The sequence below is a fragment of the Podarcis erhardii genome (genome assembly GCF_964252035.2).
Source record: "Podarcis erhardii genome assembly, chromosome: 1".
Classification (NCBI taxonomy): Eukaryota; Metazoa; Chordata; class Lepidosauria; order Squamata; family Lacertidae; genus Podarcis; species Podarcis erhardii.
The window spans coordinates 98041054-98061590 of NC_138497.1; the positions used below are offsets into that span (position 1 = coordinate 98041054).

A 20537-nucleotide genomic window follows, 5' to 3' on the forward strand; every position below is an offset into this window, starting at 1 on the left:
CTTTAAAATGTCATGGAAATTATTATGTAGTATCTTGGAACTTTACCAAAATTCAGAAAGAAAAACACCTAAAGGATTTCACATCTGGTTTCCCTTCTGAAAATACTGGTGGCATTTCTTTTAAGCTTGCTTTCTGCACACCAGCTCTAAATTACAATAAAATGTCCTATCTGGATAAACACAGGGGTGGGGGTGGGGAGGGAGTATATTTACACTGCTGCAGTCTTCTCAATCTTTTTTGCAACAGTAGACAATGTAAAAGACCCAAACATGACATTAATACAAAAGGCTATTTTAAGATTCATTTTTCTCCCCTTATTACAGTGAAGAACAAAACCCCAAGCTTTCCAACATCACACTGAAAGCTATAATTACCCAATTCTGTGTGAAAATGAAATGATAACATTGTATTCTATTCAAGATGAAGCCATTGAGAAATGCAAAATGTGCCTTTCATAAATATAATGAGTGAATACATGACTGGAATGCAAAAAATTCTCGTTAGCCCTCTAGCAAGAAAATAAGGGAAATCATGGTTTCCTCCGTTTAGTGTACAAAAAACAACCTCTCAGTAATTTTACACTGAAAAATATTTAGCTTCCCCATATCTGGTGCTTGCTCTCCTTTCTACAACATGCAAGCCTAAACACCAGCTTGTTGACAAGGACTGAGTGATGCCTTTTCACAGAAAGCAGCCCACATGGAAAATGTGCATTTTTGGAAAATCAGTGGAGTGCACATTGTAAGGATGGCTTATCAGAACATGGGCTATAGCATTAGGCAAGTGTTCAACACAACATAGCAGAGCACTGAGGGGCTTAACCAAATATAATATTTTCGCTGATTCAGATCTGATCTGTCGTGTACCTGACTTGGCATTGTGAATATGTTGCTGTTTTAAATTGCTTTTTTAATATTTATCACTGTTGTGATAGATTGAGGCAGGCAAACAGGCAAGGTGGAATAGAGAAGTTTAGAACAGGTTGGAAAGGCGAAGGAAAGAGTAAGAAAAAGGGGGAAAGGAAAACAGGCAGGAAAATGTTTCTGGTGGTGATGGTACGAGAGGCAGATTTTGTGACGCGTGCAGGTGAGCGGTTTTCGGCATCCCCCGCTAAAAAAAGCTCAACAACTCTGTGCAATCCTCCCCTAAATAAGCTCAACAACTTTTTTCTTAAATTTGAGTTCCCAAAGTAGTGGGCGTCTTATACATGGGGGCGTCTTATAGACAGAAAAGTATGGTACGTCGTAGCAGATAGAAATGAGGCTAGGTAGGGAGAGCTTCAGGCAGGAGAGGGAAATATGCAGTGGCCAGGGGAGAATTGTAGTGCTGAGAGAGCTACTGATCAGCAGTGGCGAAAAGGAGGCAATGAGCAGGGGATAGGGGAACAAACGGGAAGGGAAGACTGATGGGCACTGGGACCAGGAGGTCTGGTGGTGGCAGTGCCAAATTCTAATATATTGTAACCAACAGTGTTGTGTGGCCAATATTTCTCCCCACTCTTTGTCCCATGGTGTTTAGGGATACCTCTCAGTGTGCCGGGCATGCTTTTATTGGGGAACATGTTTAAAGCACGTCTGGGACACAATACAGCAAACAAACCCTGAAGCAAACCAACAATAAATATGACTTCCAAGAGAGAGAAAACATCGGAAAGGAAAGCCACAACTCTATGCTACCCAGCATTCTACCCCTATCTATGTTCTGCTCAATGCTCAACAGGATATTTGTTATTATTTTTTAACCCTTCAGTTTGTAGTGGCAGGGAAGGGAGCCCAGTGAAACAGAACTGGAGTTTTGTGAATAAAAATCATAAGGTGTCCACCATCATTTTATCCATTTTCATCTTGATGCCAGAAGCCAAAGGTTCTTTGCTTCCAGAGTTATTCAAGAAAAGTATTGATATCCCGTATACTAAAAACTGAAAACTCTTTGTGTAGCTTTATAAAGAAAGTGAAAGTGGCACAAATGTTCACTGGTATCCTAATATGTAGCTTTCAAAGATGCTATTGGCCTATACAGTACTTTAAATAAAAAGGAACCCATATATGTCCACACACACACACACACACACACACACACACACACGGTCAAAAGTAGCCTCTTCTCAACCCTTCAAGTCCTTCTTGTGGATAGGGTGTTTTTTTTTAGATTTGTCAATCAGCTATACAAAACAGTTACTGTAGGATAGTAACCATGCATAGTTAACAAACCACTTAATCTGTTTTTTAAAAGTTGTTTTCCTTGCAAAATGGTTTTCTGAAAGTTGTGAAAGAATTCATTCACCAAGAAGCCTGGCAACCTGGAAATGGGTCAGAAAGGAATGTTTCCAGTATACACATTTCCTTCTTTGCATAGGTTAATATTTCACCATACTATAATACAGTCTTGTGATGCTGTGGTATTTAAAAATTACTTTCCACTACAGTCTCTCTCAAACACTTGCTGAATGTTTATTTTTAATATTTTCACATAATCCTTCAAATCTTGCTCAGGTGACGTCACAAGTACTGCTTATGTTAGGATTACTCTTGCAAGGAAGCTTGGTATAAAATATACAGTGATGATGGTTCAACTATTAAGAGCCACTAATTGTTTCCCAGCTAAGTGCAAAGCCCTCCCCAACCATTCGTGAGTGCAGTAATATGCAAAACTGGACCCTAAATCAATAGTGCTTTTACTAAAACACAGCCTCAAGAGAAAGCTGATGAAATTGCTGTGTGCCAAACAGGCGATTTGCCAACTGACTAATCATACAATGGTTAAGGCATGCAAGAAGAGGTTTAGTATTCAGATCCAAAGAAAACACATGGGTATTTGGCAGACCCAGATGGAAAAGCAAAATGTATACATGTGTGGAGGCTGCCACCTTGGCTAACCCATGTCTTGCAGAATGAAGGACCTTTAGACATAAAATGAGTGTGGTTCTCTAAAACTGGGTATTAGAAGATGTCTGCCATGTCCCATTAAGCTTGCCATGTCCCATTATATACTGCTCTTTGCCTTTCTTTCATCCAGTCATCACATTCTCAAAATTTATTGATTCAATTTTTTTTAAAAGGTGAATTTATTTAGGATGGAACAAATCCTCTGCTGTTCAAGTTTAACTTGGTTTAGAACAAACAGCCAGTTATGCCTACAAGTACTCATAGGATCATAGAAGCAGAGTTGGAAGGGACTCTGGAGCCAGTGTGGTTTAGTGGTTAAGAGCAGTAGTCTCGTAATCTGGTGAACCGGGTTCAATTCCCCGCTCCTCCACATGCAGCTGCTGGGTAACCTTGGGCTAGTCACACTTCTCTGAAGTCTCTCAGCCTCACTCACCTCACAGAGTGTTTGTTGTGGGGGAGGAAGGGAAAGGAGACTGTTAGCCGCTTTGAGACTCCTTAGGGCAGTGATAAAGCAGGATATCAAATCCAAACTCCTCTTCTTCTTCTGAGGGTAGCATGTGGCTGCAGTTAGCCCACATTAAATGAACATTCCCAAAAGATGAAATGAAGTTCACCCTGAACATCTGAATTCCATAACAATTCTGATTTCAAGAGGTTGCCACTTCCATGATGGGTGCCAATCTGAATCCTATACCAGGGGCTGTTGCTAACTGAGCATGAAGCCTAATTTGCTTACTTGCGAGGTTAGACTGTGTCTGGTGTTTATTAAGCCTTCGTTCCAATTTGTTTGTGGAGAGATACGACGACGAATATTCATCCTGATTTGCTAGTGTGATGTTTATGTATCTTCCCACTAATCATTTGTTCATCCTGCACTTCTCAGTGCATTTCCCTGTTACTTTTCTAACCACAACAAGCCCAAAGGGTTCTCAATAACTGGACAGCCACAATTAAAATAAAATAAAAAAAATCAGCTGGGTGGATAACCAAGTAGTGCTGGTCTGATTTCAAACTTCCAATTAAGATCAGAGAAGGAGTCCCAACTCCCATTAAAAGCCCTGTTTGCTAAATTTTATGCAAATAAAAACAACTCAACCACTGGGGGATTCAGTCATTGACTTAAATTGCTGCAGAATCAGTTGCTGGACTACTTTTTTTTTTTATCCGCTTTGCTTAAAAGGATGAGACCTAATTACTGTTAAAGAACAGTCTGCTATATGTCTGTGAATAGGCACAGCTGCTAGGAAACCGCTGATTTGGATATAGGAGGCAGTCTCTGTATTGATCACTAGCTGCTACCAATTACACCCATTGAAACCATGAACAGCCATCAGTGCCATTTTTCAGGCACATCAGCCCACTCTTACACAGTATTATCTGTTCTTCAGTGAACCGGAAGCTTGATTTCCAATGAAACGTCATAATATTATCCAAGCAAATAATATTTCTGGATACTTTTCCCCATCAGTACAGAAATGATTAGCCTGGCAGCTAAACATATGATTAGATGGTTCATTTCACCACTTAGTTATAAACAGATACAGTGGTACCTCGGGTTAAGTACTTAATTCGTTCCGGAGGTCTGTTCTTAACCTGAAACTGTTCTTAACCTGAAGCACCAATTTAGCTAATGGGGCCTCCTGCTGCCGTCGCGCCGCCGGAGCCCGATTTCTGTTTTTAACCTGAAGCACTATTTCTGGGTTAGCGGAGTCTGTAACCTGAAGCGTATGTAACCCGAGGTACCACTGTAGAGAGAGGTCATATTGCACTACATCAACCAGACCACACCAGTATCAACCTGACCTGCAACTCTCTTACAATGCATGGGGGAGTTCTCATGTTATCCAGCTGCATGAGAAGCAGCTACAATTGTAGCAAGTCTCACTTCACTCGTATAATGTAAGAAACATGCCTAATGAGGGTATGCCAAATTAGTAATGGTATTCAATTCTACTAGAAATAGGTATGTTACATGGCTGTGACAATTAGGATGCCCAACATTACAGGAACACTATCTGATTTATTCTAAGATATACTATTCTATCCTAAGGTAACTTTATGAAGTTCACAGAAGAGAAGTTTCCTGTCCCCTTTTACCTCTACCAGGCCCCTGAGCCCCATCTGGCATTAAAAAGGCAACATTGGGTTGGATACAATGGGCCAGATTCAGTTCTCCTGGAGAAGTAAATGTATGATTTTTGTTGGTCAGAGTTGATTGTGTGGCACATACCCCAGTTCCTTATTTTGATATAAATGGGCTATTATTGGAATGGCTTGAAGGGTTTGAAGGGTTTTGTTCTGTCAATAGACCACTTCCTGTTTGTTTGGTGCATAGCCTATTCCCTTCTTAGAGCCTACTTCAGCAACCTCATGGGTCTTTGCAGACCCTACAGAAGGATGGGCTTGCAGTGCTGGGAGTGCCTAGCCCTATAATAAGACTAGCCTGAAAAATGGGGGTAGAACAAAAGCATTTTACATCAAGCTGGATGTTGCAAATTTTAGTATATTTTATGCTAGTATGATTGTTTTCTCAAAATGTATACTCTTTTGCAATTATTTTAAACTTTGCATTTTTCCAATCTTTACTTGAACAGTGTTCCAGTATGCGGCATCTGTTCAGTCTTTCACTCAGAAGTTATTTTAGAAAACTGCAAAATTGAGTAAGAAAAGTTGGTGTCGTTTTTGTAATACCAGCCATGCTTAATTTCTATATTGAGCAGAAGTGAATCTAAACTAAGTACTTATAATTGGGCTCTAGAAGCCCTTCTCCCTCTTTCTATGTGGTTACACAACATAGAAAAGTCACTCTATGTGTGCCCAGAGGCCCTCCCTATTATTTCAGACTCAAGTTCAGGGAGTGAAAATGCTTTCTGTGGATAAGTCTTGGCGATTTGGGTTTTAAATTAATCCTGAATGCCCAGCTTTTTTAAGATGAACACGTTCTGTCACCTCAACAATTCCTTAATTGTACTTGGAATAAAAAACCTAAGAATAATTTAGGGGCTACATTCAAAATTTTGCAAATCCTTAAAATTGTGCATATTTTGTGTTCAGACATATCTGAAGCTAATGTGGCATACAAATACAGCAAAGCCCAGCTTGCTTGAATAGCAGTTAATATGCAATGATATCGCCTCGGGGTACTGTTAACACAGACCTCTCACTCTCTCACCCTTTACAAAGAGCTATTAATAGTTACTAAAGGATTTTTTGTTTTGCTTTTTAAACAGTATCACATTAGGAAAAGCTAGCGAGACAGGTCTGCAGAATTGAGAAGCCCATATAGCATCTTAGAAAGAAAATGGGACTGGGCACCGGCGTCCAGGTTGCAAGGAAATTGGTTTCTGCTTCTTTCTGACTCCTAGAAAATCTGTCTAGCTCCCAGATTTTGCACCCCTGCCAGTGGATATTCCAAATTAACATATTTGGCAAGCATGAACTACTTCAGATCATTCTGCTTCAAAATAGACAACACTTCACCACTATAAAACCAAGCCCTTCTGGAGCAAGCACAACAAGCGATGAATCCAGTTTTCCTCCCAACTTTCAGCCGCTAAAAGGACTGAGACTATGCTCACACAAACATTAATCTTTCAATCAGTACTTTTTCACAACAATTAAGCACCTAAAACAATATACAAGATTACTATTGGACAACATTCATCTCAAAGATTTCAGAGAAATGCAAGTAACATAATCCATAGGCAAAATACGAGGACTCCACATCACTTCTCTTAATTGTTTTATAGCATGTGCATTTCTTTGAACTCTTGGTTATTTTTTAAAGATGAACTTAACATTTATGTTCACCTACGAAAACTTAAAAAGTTATGATACTTTGAAGCACCAAGCACAAGAACCAGAAATAGGTCTTTGATCTGATGTAGAGGATTTTTGCCTTTCCCAGCTTCTAGAACCATTTGGGCATCCTTGCTGCAAATATAATAAGCAAACGACAATACAGTGGTACCTCGGGTTAAGTACTTAATTTGTTCCGGAGGTCCATACTTAACCTGAAGCTGTTCTTAACCTGAAGCACCACTTTAGCTAATGGGGCCTCTTGCTGCCACTGTGCCGCCGGAGCCCGATTTCTGTTCTTATCCTGAAGCAAAGTTCTTAATCTGAAGCACTATTTCTGGCTTAGTAGAGTGTGTAACCTGAAGCGTATGTAACCTGAAGCATATGTAACCCGAGTTACCACTGTATGGTTTGTCATTCACACATGGTCTTTTCTTCTGCTGTTCCCTCCAAGTTGTGGGATTTTATGGAAACTTCAGTGTGAACTAAGCTATCTCCAGCTCTTAGAGCAACACAGAGCCCATTCCTGAGTCCACAGAGTGGACATTGCTGCAGTCTATGTCTGAACCACCAGATCACATGGGTTAAGTTCACAACACAGTTCCTTTCCCATGTCTGCTTTACTTTCTTCAGAGATGAGGAAAAAGGGAAAATGTTGGCATAGAAAGGAACATAGGTGTGGTCCCCTACAACATGGCCAATGTACCGTATTTTCCGTCCTATAGGGCACACCGGCCCATAGGACGCACCTCTTTTTTTGGGGGGGGAATGAATTAAAAAAATTATTCCCCCCCCCCCCCAGCAAGCCTTGTGAGCCTGTGGGAACTCCCGCAGGGCTTGCAAGGCTTGCGGATAGCTTCCTGAAGCCTGGAGAGCGAGAGGGGTCGGTGCACACCGATGTCTCTCGCTCTCCAGGCTTCAGCGAAAGCCTGCATTCACCCCATAGGACGCACACACATTTCCCCTTCATTTTTGGAGGGGGAAAAGTGCGTCCTATGGGGCGAAAAATACGGTATTTTGATGTTACCTTTGTGGTGCAGGAAGGAGAATTATGTAATCTGATGTGAAAAGGGACCCATGAAATGTATAAGGCTTCAAAGGGAACTTAGTAGCAGACCTGATTCCAGAGAGCTTGAAGCCTGACAGGCACTGACTTTCTAAGTTCTGCTTTTCTGCTGGAATCTTCCACCTACTGAAAATTAATGGTGTCACAGCAGCTGAAAAACCCTTTACTGTGATCCTGATAAAAACCACTCTGCAGCCATTGTTATTTGCATTGGAAGGCAAACTCCCTTTGGCACCAATTATCACACACACATCAATAGCTATCATTTGTATTTTTTAAAAAAAGAAAAATGTGTGCATTAAAATAAAAGACACATTCTAACATCATGTTTAGTTTGGCCCCATATGGCGGGTGCTAATCTGAAAAACACTTGAAAATAATCGGAATACACTAATCTCAAAGGTATGAGTGTCTCCACCTCCATTGTTCTGCCCGGACAGTGAGGTCCAGCGCCGAGGGCCTTCTGGCAGTTCCCTTGCTGCGAGAAGCCAAGTTACAGGGAACCAGGCAGAGGGCCTTCTTGGTAGTGGCACCCGCCCTGTGAAACGACCTCCCACCAGATGTCAAAGAGAAAAATAACTACCAAACTTTTAGAAGACATCTGAAGGCAGCCCTGTTTAGGGAAGCTTTTAATGTTTAATAGGTTATTGTATTTTAGTGTTTTGTTGGAAGCCGCCCGGAGTGGCTGGGGTATAAATAATAACTAATAATGATGATGATGATGACATTTGTGACACACTGATCTCTAATGCTCAGTTAATCAAATGGAAAGCAACTTAAGGTTACTTTAAAACTTACTTATACTGTGACCCTTTCAGATATACTTCAGTAAATGCCAGTATTGTTTTCTATGGCCTCGCTCAGTAAGATCTGAACATGGGAATGGATTTGTAAACAATGTATGTTTTTTTTAATTGCACACTGCCAGTCACAGAGCTCTCAACTCCCATAGCAACACAACATAATCCTTAGTTTTAGGATTGTGGAGACTCATTAGCTCCTAACACCTGCATTAGTCAGGCATAGAAAAGATGTGCTCACCTAAAGGAAAAACTAAAAGCAGCAACTCAGAGACAAGATGAAGATAATTATTTCCGGGTGCGCAAAGTAAGCAAATAATCATTAATTTATAGAAAGCAATGTACTTTTTTCTGCTGAGATACAAAATCTCTGTGGCACACTGGGTCAATGCATCTGGCTGTTAACCAGAAGGTTTGTGGTTCGAGCCCACCCAGGGATGGCTGTGGGGAGGAATCCTGCATTGAAGGGGTTGGACTGGAAGCCCCTCAGGGTCCCTTCCAACTCTACAATTCTAGAATTCTCTGATTGCTGACATTATATGACAAACAAGCAAAGCTGATTCTTTCCCTTTTTCATATATGTCCAAGTCAACAAGAGTGTCTTAATGAAATTTGTAGATCACAATCAAAGAGCAAGGATTTTTTTAAAAAAATGTTTTCAACAGTTGGTCCTCAGTTTCCTTCCCCACTAGAGACTTACAGATACAGTATCCAAATATGAGTACCCCTTCAGAATGTTTGCAATATATACTTCTCTGAGTTCAATTGAAGGTTTCAAAGTTATCAGAAGGTAGGGCAGTTTAATATAAGATGCTCTGGGAGCCTTTTCAGCTGAAGAATGGGGGTAAAAATCCTTGAAATAAGTCAACAAATACATTAATGCATGGGGTTTTCCCCATTTGGTCCTCAAAGGAGCCCTGTAAAGCACACTAAACAGAGAAACCTCAGTGTCACCAAGAGAGGATGGTGACTGAACAAGGATGCAAAGCCAAGTCTGTAATAACTTCACAGTAATGTTGAGAAGATAAACAAATTCATTTCTGCTTCTTAATAGCTATTAACAATAAAGTTTCAAAATGTAGATTTGTGAACATTCACCCCATCAAGTTTGGCCCGTCTCACACACATTTCAACTTTACATTTTATTTTTCCTATAATTTCTACAACAAATAAATACTTAGCATTTGCAATATGCTTCAGAGTATTTAAAGGACCACTCATTAAACACATCAGTAATTCATAATTTTCCTTTATTCCTACTTTTTAACTGCATCTGTAATTGTAATCCACAGGAATACTTATCTCAATAATGAGTGAAACAACACACTGTCATCTTGTATGGGTTTTTCTTTCTTTTTTACAGTTAGATTGCTAAGGGCTGGAAGCACTATCTTATAGATGCTTCCTCAGTAGTCCGGTAAAGTGCTCACAGAATGAAAATATGTATCACACACATATTTTTACTATTAATAATATTAATAATTAAATAATGTCAAAGACTTCACATGCCAAGAAGGCCAAGTTTGCACAGTGACCTTTCACTTCAAAAAAGTTGCAAATTGCTTCAATTGGGCCTGTATTGTTTGAAACGCTAACACATAGTTGGCCCACATACAGCCAAAATTGTGTTACCGTTGGAGCTGCCCCATGGCTAGCCAGTTAGCCTTCTACAAGGCAGAGGTAGAGCAGAGTAGCAAGAGAATCGTTACCAGTCCCAGAGCTCTTTATGTGCCAGGTTTGCTTGGGATTCCCAGCACGACAAGAGATTTAAGCTCTCAACCTTGCTTCTCAGGCAAGGCCCACTCGGCATTCCGGCTCGGGGAGTGTTAGGGAATATCACTGGGGGTTACCTGAGCGAATTCAAGATGATGAGGGGAAACCTGTGCTATGAATGCATTCCAAATCACATTTTGATCTGATTGTTTGAAAACAAAGACAACAGGCCACTTTTTCATTTGCTAAGGAACTTTCCACTTCTACAATATATTCTGTTTACTAGATTCCAAAAAATTACACAGGCCCAAAAGCTACTCAATGCTTAATTAAGAACATCCGCGCTGGATCAGACCAAAGGTTTATCCGGTCTAAAATTCTGTTCCCCCAGTAACCAACCAGATGCCAATGGGAAGCCCTCAAGAAGAACATGAATACAATTGTCTTGTTCCTCAGCAACTGACATTCAGAGCCATATTGAGTGTTTCTAATGATAGAGGTGAAATTCTGGAGTCTCCCATCATGTGAGAAGGCCACAGTATTTGACCCTTCCTTAGAGTGTGCTTCTCAAAATACTTCATATGCTCCAAACAGCAGCATTCTCCTTCACATAGTCAGGGTGAGTTCTAAAGACAAGTTATCCTGAGGTTTAAATTAAGCCCTGGTGACACTGATCATAGATACATGGGATCCTAGCCAGGACACTGATGCCCCCCCACCTTAAACACTTACTTTAGCAAAGTTAACACTCTCTTGTTACTTATCTATTCACATTTCTATCTCTCTTTATCTACAGCAGGGATAGAGAATAGGATCCAGTTGGCTGGCCAGATCTTGAGCTCCCCCACTCCCCCCTAGTGGACAGGGCTGGCCACCTGTCACTCAAAGGTGCCACCATTAAATCTGTTGACCCAACTTCCAAAGGAAAGAATCCTTAGAGTCTAAGAAGTGTAAGGTGGCAAATTTGGTTGGGGACAACTTCTCCGTCCCTTTATCCTCACAACAACTTATGAGCATAGTCTAGACTGAGAATTGTGACTCATCCAAGCGCACCCATCTGTTTGCAAGCATAGATGGAATCCTAGGCCTCTCCAAGTCCAATTTCAACATTACACCATACTGCAGCAACAGCGGAATATAGAACTGCGATCTGACTTACAAATCAAATGCTGCCTTTGTTTTTGAACATATGCATTTTTTTCAGGAGCACCCTGATCACATTAGGAAAAAATGTGATGGTCTGGAAAAACACCTGGTCTGCACAAACAGAAGACGCCACACCTAGGAGAACATATCCTTTCTACCTTTTGTAATTGCAATTGCATAATATATTTAAAAACCTCATGAGTCAACACATTTAAGGAAAAGGGGGGAAATTACTTCATACAGGACTTCTAAATCATTTATCCATACCCCAAATGCTATTAAGGACCCCATGTACCCTAACTAAGTCTCACTGTGCAAAGCAACAAGAGGTGTTTGTACTCCTTTAGCAGGAGAACCAAGAGACTAGGGATGTCATCCAGAAGGGCAACAAGATAAACACTCCCCCAGCACTGCTTCCCCACTCAAGTAAGCAATCCACTCTGCAGCTGCTCTGAAGCACAGAAAGCAATGTCAAAAGATCTGATGACTGGTTTCAGCATTACATCTTGTTTGGCTGCAAGAGCAAATTTATTTCTACCTTAAAATGGATGGACAGCACTTACAAAGTGATTGTGCTTGTTGTAATTTCCATAACCATGAAAAGCTTCATCCACTAATTTATGAAGTCTACACAGATTAATTCATGCATATTACACTGTTGTTGGAGGCACAAAAGCAGGGCAGAACCATTTTCTTCCAGCTAGTTGACAAATCATGGTATTTTCCTCTCTCCCACTGCCAACTGTGCTAAGAGGAGAACATCTGGGTCAAAGTAGGAATGAAGAGAGGCACCTTCACATAGAGCATTCATGATGCCACCGTGGGCTGTGCTTAGAACCTTATGAACACTGTGCATCAGTTGCGGGGCTTCAGAGGAAATCTTCAGACCTTTCTCATGATACATTAGCATGTGTTTTGTTTTTAATGTTGTTATTAAACATGATACCAGGATGGACATCACAGATGAAGTCAAAAACAGAACCACTAAAAGCAATTACAAGTCCTATAAAAAGGAATGCTAAATTGCTATCAATTATGAGCTATTTGCTTTGAAAATCTGGTTTGTCACATCTGACAATCCCACAGTAATTTTTGCTGACCCGCTGTCCCATAACTCTGAGAAGCCTGGAACTAAAAATGCAATTGTGCCTGGCAAATACAAATCCCCAAGCAAAGTATAATAATCTTAAGTAAACTACTGTCAGGCAAAAGTCCTACACATCAAACAGTTCCCACAATGTCTTGTGCTGTTATCTAGCAGAAAAGTCCCACAATGGCTCCATATTCACGCACATTAGGAGACCACACAGCTTCTATTTACTTCCACAGGTGATCATTTGGCGAGAAACGTATGCAGTCAATCCTTTGGGTTAAATTACTTGCATATAAAATACAGTGGACGCTCTGGTTGCGAATGTGATCTGTGTGGGATGCACGTTTGCAACCCACAGCATTCGCAACCTGCAGCGGCACGTCTGCGCATGTGCGGGTTGAGATTCTGCGCATGCGCAAAGCGTGATTTAGCGCTTGTGCACATGCGCAACCGCCGAAACCTGGAAGTAACCCATTCCGGTACTTCCGGGTTTCGGCGGTCCGTAACCCGAAAAAACCGCAACCTCAAGCGTCTGTAACCCGAGGTAAGACTGTACTAAATTGAACTTTGAAACAAGGATATTATCCAGAGCTGAAAGTTATTTTAAATAAATTATATTTACAAGCTTTCTGTTTGGACAATTTTGACATTAAATTGTAAGCACAAAATGGATATTGGAAGAAAGGCGTTACTCCTCAAATGCTGAAAAGGAACTAGGTGCAGCAAGACCATCTCGGCTGTGAATCCTGGAAGACCTGCTCCCTGCCTTACTTGTGAGGGCAGGGCCTGACTGACTCCAGCTACAAAAGCTTAGGCTGCTGAACAAACACTTGAGCTGGGGGAATTGTTGGGGGGGTTGTTGTTGCTGTTTGGTTTTTTTGTGTCTTTGTTTTAGATCTTGTTGTGATTTATAGAATTCTCTCCCCATGGAGGTGCAACAGCTTTTACCTTTTGAAGCTTCCAACCACAGGTGAAAATGTATGCATTTACCTAGCCTTTATTTATATAGAATTGTAGAGTTGGAAGGGACCACAAGGGCCCTGTGATGCAGGAATCTTTCACCCAATGTGGGCTCAAACCCACAACTCTCAAGTTAAGTCTCATTTTCTACCAACTGAGCTGTCCCAGGACTTTTGGCGTAACTGATTAGATTGCCCAAGGTTATGGAAATCAGGGATTATATCATCTACTAAATTTTTTTTTATGTTACTATAATCATTGTTTTGTTGTTGATTTTATATTTTTAACTTAGTTTTATTAATTGTTTCATTAACTGCCTTGAGATCAATTCTGAAGAAGAACAGCAATAAAATAAGCAAATCGAAACAGAGAAAGCTGCCTATGAGGGTAGATTGCTCTATTAAGTTTTTTTTTTAGTTTAATTTCCGTCTATCATCCATCACCCATCATTATAGCAGGGACAGATGCCAATGTCATTCAGCTTCCAAACCAAATAACCGTTTCATCATTCCAAGCAACCTGGAATCCAAAGATAGACAATATTCCTCTGAGAATATGTAAATACAATTTAATGGCTGCTGTGTTATTAAAGAACAAAAACAAAAACAAGCCCCTCAAAGGATTTTAGATAATGTCAAAATAGCAACTGCTTCAGAACTAAAAAAAGAAAAGAAAAAGTTAACAAACAGGACAACTGCCAGTTCAGCCACTCAGACCATGGTGACAGTGTATATTATCCATTGTTTTTCTATGGCAAGGATAAGAACTTGAATAAACATGCAGCATTGTCAGCTCATGGAGGAAGCACACTGACAGGAAGAACACAGGACACTATCTTACAGAAGATCAGACTATTTGCCCATCTAACCCAGTATTGTCTACTCTGACTGGCAGCACCTTGCCAACGTTTCAGACAGGAGACTATCCTATCATCTCCATGTCTCTTTCTAACAAGAGAACCTGGGACCTTCAACATGCAAAGCATCCCCAGTTGATAAGCACACATGATTGAAGCGGAATGATGTAGCCCATCAGGGCAAGGCCAAAACAAACTTACGCCTGTGATAAAGGATAGAATGGCACTGCCATCGTTCCACAATGCCAACTGGACTGGAAGTTGAATCTTCCAGGTTAACTATGGGGTGCAGGATGGGCCATGTGACACATACATCTCTATCCTCCAACAGTCAAGGTGCTCCTTGATATATCCAGGGAGCCTCCAAGCACCTATGGCCTGAAACAATGGCCTTACTTTGCCTAAAGGTAGGACCAGCCTCACAGTCAATACACACATAACTTCCACACAAAGGAGCAGAACAAAGTATTGCCACTACTCTATGTTATTTTGCCCTCTTTTCCTGATAATGTGTGCTAGAACATGTGCAATGTGACACACATAGTGTATAGTGCATTTCCCTACACTTGACAGCCAATGACTTTAAGGAGGTGCAAGGAGGGGAGAATAGCACAACGAGGTCACACCTGGCATGGTTTGCATATTATACAATGCCAAACTACCGTTTAGCATGAAGGAGCCAAGTGTGCTGGTGTACGTTTTGAAAATCGTGGCCACTTTGGTCCTCTTACAGTCCTCCTGCTGCTGCACCACCAAGAGCATTGCTTCTGAAGTCAGGCTCATGCTTGGTCTCACTCCAAACAAACCACAAGCTGTAACCAAGATTTGTTTGTGGCTCGCCACTCATGCTTTGTTTGGAGCTAGACATACATGATCCCAGATTTGGATGTAATGCTAAACCAAGTCATGGTTTGGCTTGGCTCCTAGTAGTGAGGCAGCGATCAGTGGCCACAATCTTCACCCTGTGTACCAAGAAACTTGTTTTGCCTAGTGCAGGACCTGATGGGCCGTATAAGAACTGCTGCTTCTGCTTCTGCTGCTACCCAGGAGGACTCCCCTGCTGAGCGCCTGTGGGCCCCAGTCCTGCCACTCACCACCTGGTCTAGGGAGGGGCCTGACAGGCCTATAAGAACTGCTGCCGCTGGGCAGAGAGGGCTCTGTTTTTTGTGCGTGTGTTCTTTAAATTGCTGTTATTTTTTATCTATGCCATTTTAAACTGTGATATTAATGCTGTATTCTTAGTTTTAGATTTTAATTTATGTGAAAATTGTTTTCCAGTTGATTGTGTATTTTTATGTGGTTTATTTATTGTTTATGACTTTTGTAATTATATAAATCTTGTCATGTTGTAAGCCGCCTTGAGCATTGTTTTTAACTGTGGAAAGGCAGTATACAAATAAAATGATGATGATGATGTTCACAGTTTGCCATGGTTTGCCTTATGGTGACATGAAAACTGAGCCATTGTGTTATACTACAAGTGAATACAGAAGGCAAATAGGGAAGGCAACTCTATGTCTAAAATGTTTAGCTCAATCCTGAAGAGTATTGATCTTGGGACACTAAAATTAAGTATGCTTCCATGCAGTAAATGAATCAACATATTTAATTAATGCAAAACTTGTGATACCTTCTGCCAACTTATTTATTCATCAACACAACTATGAGAACAACAGTACTGTGACATCTTGCCAAAAACACAGTTAAGAGTAACTATAAAACAAATATCAGGTGCAGTATTGTAAAAATGTTCATTCTAGAAGCAACACATGACTTGTCACAATGCTGCTCACAGCATAGGCATCTGAAATTACATGTCCCCAAAGTGGCATTACCCAGTTTCCAATAAATAATAATAATAATAATAAGGACAATGACAATAACAATAATAGTCTTGTATCAGCCCTTCCGTTCCCAAATATATGCCAAGGAGTTAATGGATGAAAAGAGACAGAGAGACAGACCATAAGAAACATAATAAAGGTGGGTTTCAGTAACTGATACAGTTGGATTCAAACAAGTGTATTGTATAGGAGGACACTATAGGAGAGTTTCCATAAACTCATCTTTATGGAGAAGGCCTGTAGGTGATGTTTTGCATGTAGAAGGTCCCAGGTTCAATACCTAGCATCTCCAGGTGGGACTAGGAAAGTCCACTGTCCAAAATCCTGGAGAACTGCTACTAGTCAGTGTAGACCAGTGTTTCCCAACCTTGGGCCTCCAGCTGTTTTTGGACTACAACTCCCATAATCCCTAGCTAGCAAGACCAGTGGTCAGGGATGATGGGAATTGTAGTTCAAAAACAGCTGGAGGCCCAAGGTTGGGAAACACTGGTGTAGACAATACTGAGCTAAATGGACGTGTGGCCTAACTTTGTATAAACTGCTTCTTGCACATCATAAACCAGTTCATGTATCAATTGTCATAAGTATGCTAAATAGGGTGAGAGTATCTAATAACATCTGAATAGCAGGTCTAAGCAACGTAATTAAGAAGGGATAGAAGCAGGCCATGTTCATGGACTAGGTTAGATGGTACTGGCATAAATAGAATGATGTGTGCTCACTGGTAGAAATGATGGGATTTATTTCAAGGACAATATTTCATTTGTGATGAAACAACTATCTTCAAAACCACAGCTTTCCAATTCCCACAAAAAGCCATGGTTTGATTGGTTCCTTAATCATATGTGATTAAATGATAGCTACACTACAGTTCTCACTGTGATTTCTGCTTAATTGCACTTGTTGTAGGAACTAACTGTGCAATTTAAGCTCTCCATCACTAACCAGCACGCTCTGAATAAAATGCATCTATGATTAAACAATTGTTGTTCCTCTTTTTCATTTAGACTGATTTTCTATAATGCAACATGTAAAGTAGTTCCAAATCCATGTAGCGAAGTATCACTAAAATATTAAGTAGTTCTGTCACTTACGAAAGTAGCCTGTCAGGAAGCTTAAGCATGCAGGCTTGCAATACAACATCATGTAAAGTTACAGTTGTGCCTTTAGCACTCTAACCAATAGAATCATGACTACACCAAGTGATGTTTACAATGCATGAGGATCATCACACACAGTACTGCTTGCTGCTTAGCGTAGATGCAGTAGCTGTTGGGAATTAGAGTTTGGTTCAACAGTAAAAAGGCACAACTTTTTGTCATTTAATACTAAAAGTCACAGTACATAGACAAAACTAGCTGCTTAGCAAAATTTTTAAAAAATGTTTAAAGATGTAGCTGGGCAGTTTATAGCCCCATCACCCACAAAACACATATGGTGTAATTAATGCCTCACCAGATCATGTAGGATATTTAATTGCACTGATCATAACCCTTCCAGCACTTGGGGGAAAGTTGCCTTTTTTTTTTAAGAGAAGGTGAACAGGGGCAGGCAAAGAAAGGGTGGAAAGAAAGGGAAATTAATATTTCTATTATCTGGAGTGAGCTGGTTTCTTTACAAATTGCTTCCGGAGAGCTTTAAAGAATCCTTCTGGGTCAGTAAGATAGGTCGGTTTCAGTGCTCAAGCACAGAAGTAAATTTACTTGAAAAGCTTCATTTATCTGAACCAACAGAGGCATAGATAATGAAGAGCAGAAATAAAGGTCTACTGCAACCACACCAACAGCTTAGATAAACCAGCCAGATCACAAGGAGGAAGCCGCTGGGATTAACCCCCCAAGATTAAAAAAATCTGAATCATGGAAATTATATACAAATACACACACACACACACACACACACACACACATGTGAGCACAGAAAGCTTTGGTCTCTCTTCCCCACCCCCCTTTCTCTCTTTGGTCATCCTAAAAAATATCATATTTCTCTGCTATCAATCAGAATTAAGCTGCTTATGGATGCGTAGCAATTCGGTACATGCAGTTGCCAGTAGCAACAGAGCATACAATTGTAGGGCTCTCCTCCTCAGCAACAGCAGCAGCAGCAAAAAGGAGGAGTGACCAAAGAGGGGCAGCAGCAGATGGGACAGCAGAGCAGGGACAGCAGAAGGAACAGGAAAATGAGAGGCAAGGGAAAGGGCAACGGATAGCAGCAGGAAGAAATGGAAACAGTAACAAAAAGCAGAAAGGACAGAAATGCTGGGCCAGAAGGAGCAAAGATTCCAGGGCAGTAATTTAAAAAAAGACAAGAAAAGGGTAAGAGTTACAGGAGCTTCAGAAAACTGGTGGAGTAGTGACAGCAGCAGGAGGAACTCCAAATGACAGAATCAACAGCAGGAAGTTGACAGAAGCAAGTGTCTCCTATTTGTAGACTTAACTACTCCGTCCATTCGGAAATCAACAGGGCCACTGTGCTTAATCCCGATTCGCCAAAGTGCTATGCAGCAGCTGTCTGGCTGCCATTCCCCTTGCCCCACATGTTGCCCCCTCACCACATGTTTAACAGCAATGCTAGTCCTGTACAAGCTGTTGAGAACTTGGCAGCCGGCTAGCACTGCTGCTCAGACCTAGTGTCTGTGCATTAATCTGCACAGTAGCATGTGTGCCGAGGGTGACACCGGTTTGCATAGCGGTTAAAGAACAAACGACCTGACAAATGAGTTCCTACAGATAATCAGGAGGAGAAAACAAGACACACTCGTAGACATATATATGCACGTGTCTACACCTACAAACGACATCTCCCCAATGCTCCATTGTCGGGAAGAAGGGCATTCCCTCCAAATCACCTTGCGAAGGGGAGCAGCTGCCGCCCACGCTGGCGTCGACGCACGCAGCACGCTTCGCCCCCATGCACTTGCCCACGCTCGCCGCGCACATGCAACTCAGGCTCCCACCAAGCGCCCGCGCGCAAGCCGGCCTCTTCGCGGGTGTGCATGCACTGCACGCGTGAACCGCTGCAAAAACAGCATGCGTGCCCGTGTCAGCTGCTCTCCCATCTTGCTTCCCGCACGAGTGTCCCCTCCCTCCCCCACGACCTCTCTCCCGTACTTCGCCCTTAACCCAGAAGTGAAGGGGAGGAGACGCCGGCCCGGGGGGGGGGAGGGACACACGCCAGAGGGCGGGGTCCAGAACTGGAGCGGGAAGCCGGCAGGCGAGCAGGTGAGGAAGCCAGGGAGGGGGGGGGTGCGAAAGAGAGGTGAGGCCCGAGGAGGGCCCCGCCGCCGGCGCCCGCCTCTTACCTGCTCTCCGGAGCGGCATTCTGCAGCAGGCGCGCCCCAGGGGCGGGGCCTCTATAATCCTCGCGGGCCTCCGGGAGCCTTGCAGGAGCCCGTCGCTGGCGGCGTCGGCGGGCCCCGAGTTCCTAAACTTCCCATGGCCGCGGCGGCGGCGCAGCAGCAGCGAGGGGCCCCCGGAGCATCAGCCGCCTTCGCCGCCTCTTCGCGCTGCTCTAGCCGCCGCTTCTTCCGCTTTGTTGTGCTCCCGCTGCCGGGCTGGCTCTAGTTGGCGCTCCTGGTCGGGCTGCGGCAGGGCCGCCGCCGCCGCCGCCGCCTCGCATGTGCTCGGGGAGGGCCGGCCAGGCGGCGGGGTGGGAAGGTGGCACACTTGCCGCGGGGAGGGGAGCCACTCAGGCGCGGCGGCGGCGGCGGCGGCGGCTCCTCGAGGGGACGCGCGGAGGGGGCTCTGGCGGCCACCGCCGTGTGCAGGAACTGCTGGTTCCGCGGCCGGGGCCTATCGACTCCCCGCGCCGCCCTGAAGGAACTGCTTAGGATCGGGGCTGTCAAATCCAGCCCATCTGCTGCAATCATAATCAGTCTCAACTGAATGGCTCTGACAAATCTGTGCCTGCAGCAGGGGTTAGGGAAGTCAGGGGGAGGGAGGCAGGCAGGCAGGGGGGTGAGGGGAGGGAGGGCGTGAGGGGAGCTCTCGGCGAAATACTGCTATTGTGTGCTGGGAACTAGGGTGCCTGCGAAGTAAGAGGCAAGCGGGGAAAGAGAGGCGCTGGGCTGGGAGAAGGAGGGGGCAGAAGTGCCTCCCCACCCCCACCCCATAACACCCACTTTGCAACAACGACAAAAAAGACACACGCAAGAGCTCCCTCTGTTCCCAGCTCCGTTTGTCACCCCTCCCCCAATAAACCCCCTCCTGCTAATTAACTAAATCAACAATTACTGCACCTTAATCTGATTAGCAGTTTTGCTCTGGAGGAACAAGCTGGTGCGAAAGATGCCTGCCTTAATTCTTTTTTCCTCAAGAAGTGAGGAGGAAGTGGGAGCCCCCCCCCCCATGCATTGTTTGAAACTAACAGGGTTGTG

The 20537-nt window shown here is 42.8% G+C and overlaps 1 protein-coding gene and 1 long non-coding RNA gene across 9 annotated transcripts in view; one reads left to right on the forward strand and one right to left on the reverse strand.

The window, feature by feature from the left end:
* Positions 1-20537, reverse strand: part of NCKAP5 (NCK associated protein 5) — a 647162-nt gene that overhangs the window by 354668 nt on the left and 271957 nt on the right. The window contains exon 1 of one of the 7 annotated variants that reach the window (XM_081870241.1): positions 19464-19801. The exons of 5 other annotated variants lie outside the window; for them this stretch is intronic. Coding sequence is in view for 1 of the 2 variants with exons in the window: in XM_081870237.1 (XP_081726363.1) it covers positions 19011-19159 (149 nt within the window). In the remaining variant the exon portion in view is untranslated. Of the gene's footprint in view, positions 1-19010; positions 19175-19463; positions 19802-20537 lie in introns of those variants that run through there. One more of the 7 variants, XM_081870237.1, reaches the window with a different exon arrangement.
* LOC309348755 overlaps positions 19206-20537 on the forward strand; it is a 64893-nt gene continuing 63561 nt past the window's right edge. Inside the window, exon 1 of one of the 2 annotated variants that reach the window (XR_014159539.1) lies at positions 19206-19383. This is a non-coding gene — a long non-coding RNA (uncharacterized lncRNA). The remainder of the gene's footprint in view (positions 19384-20537) is intronic. The other variant, XR_014159540.1, reaches the window with a different exon arrangement.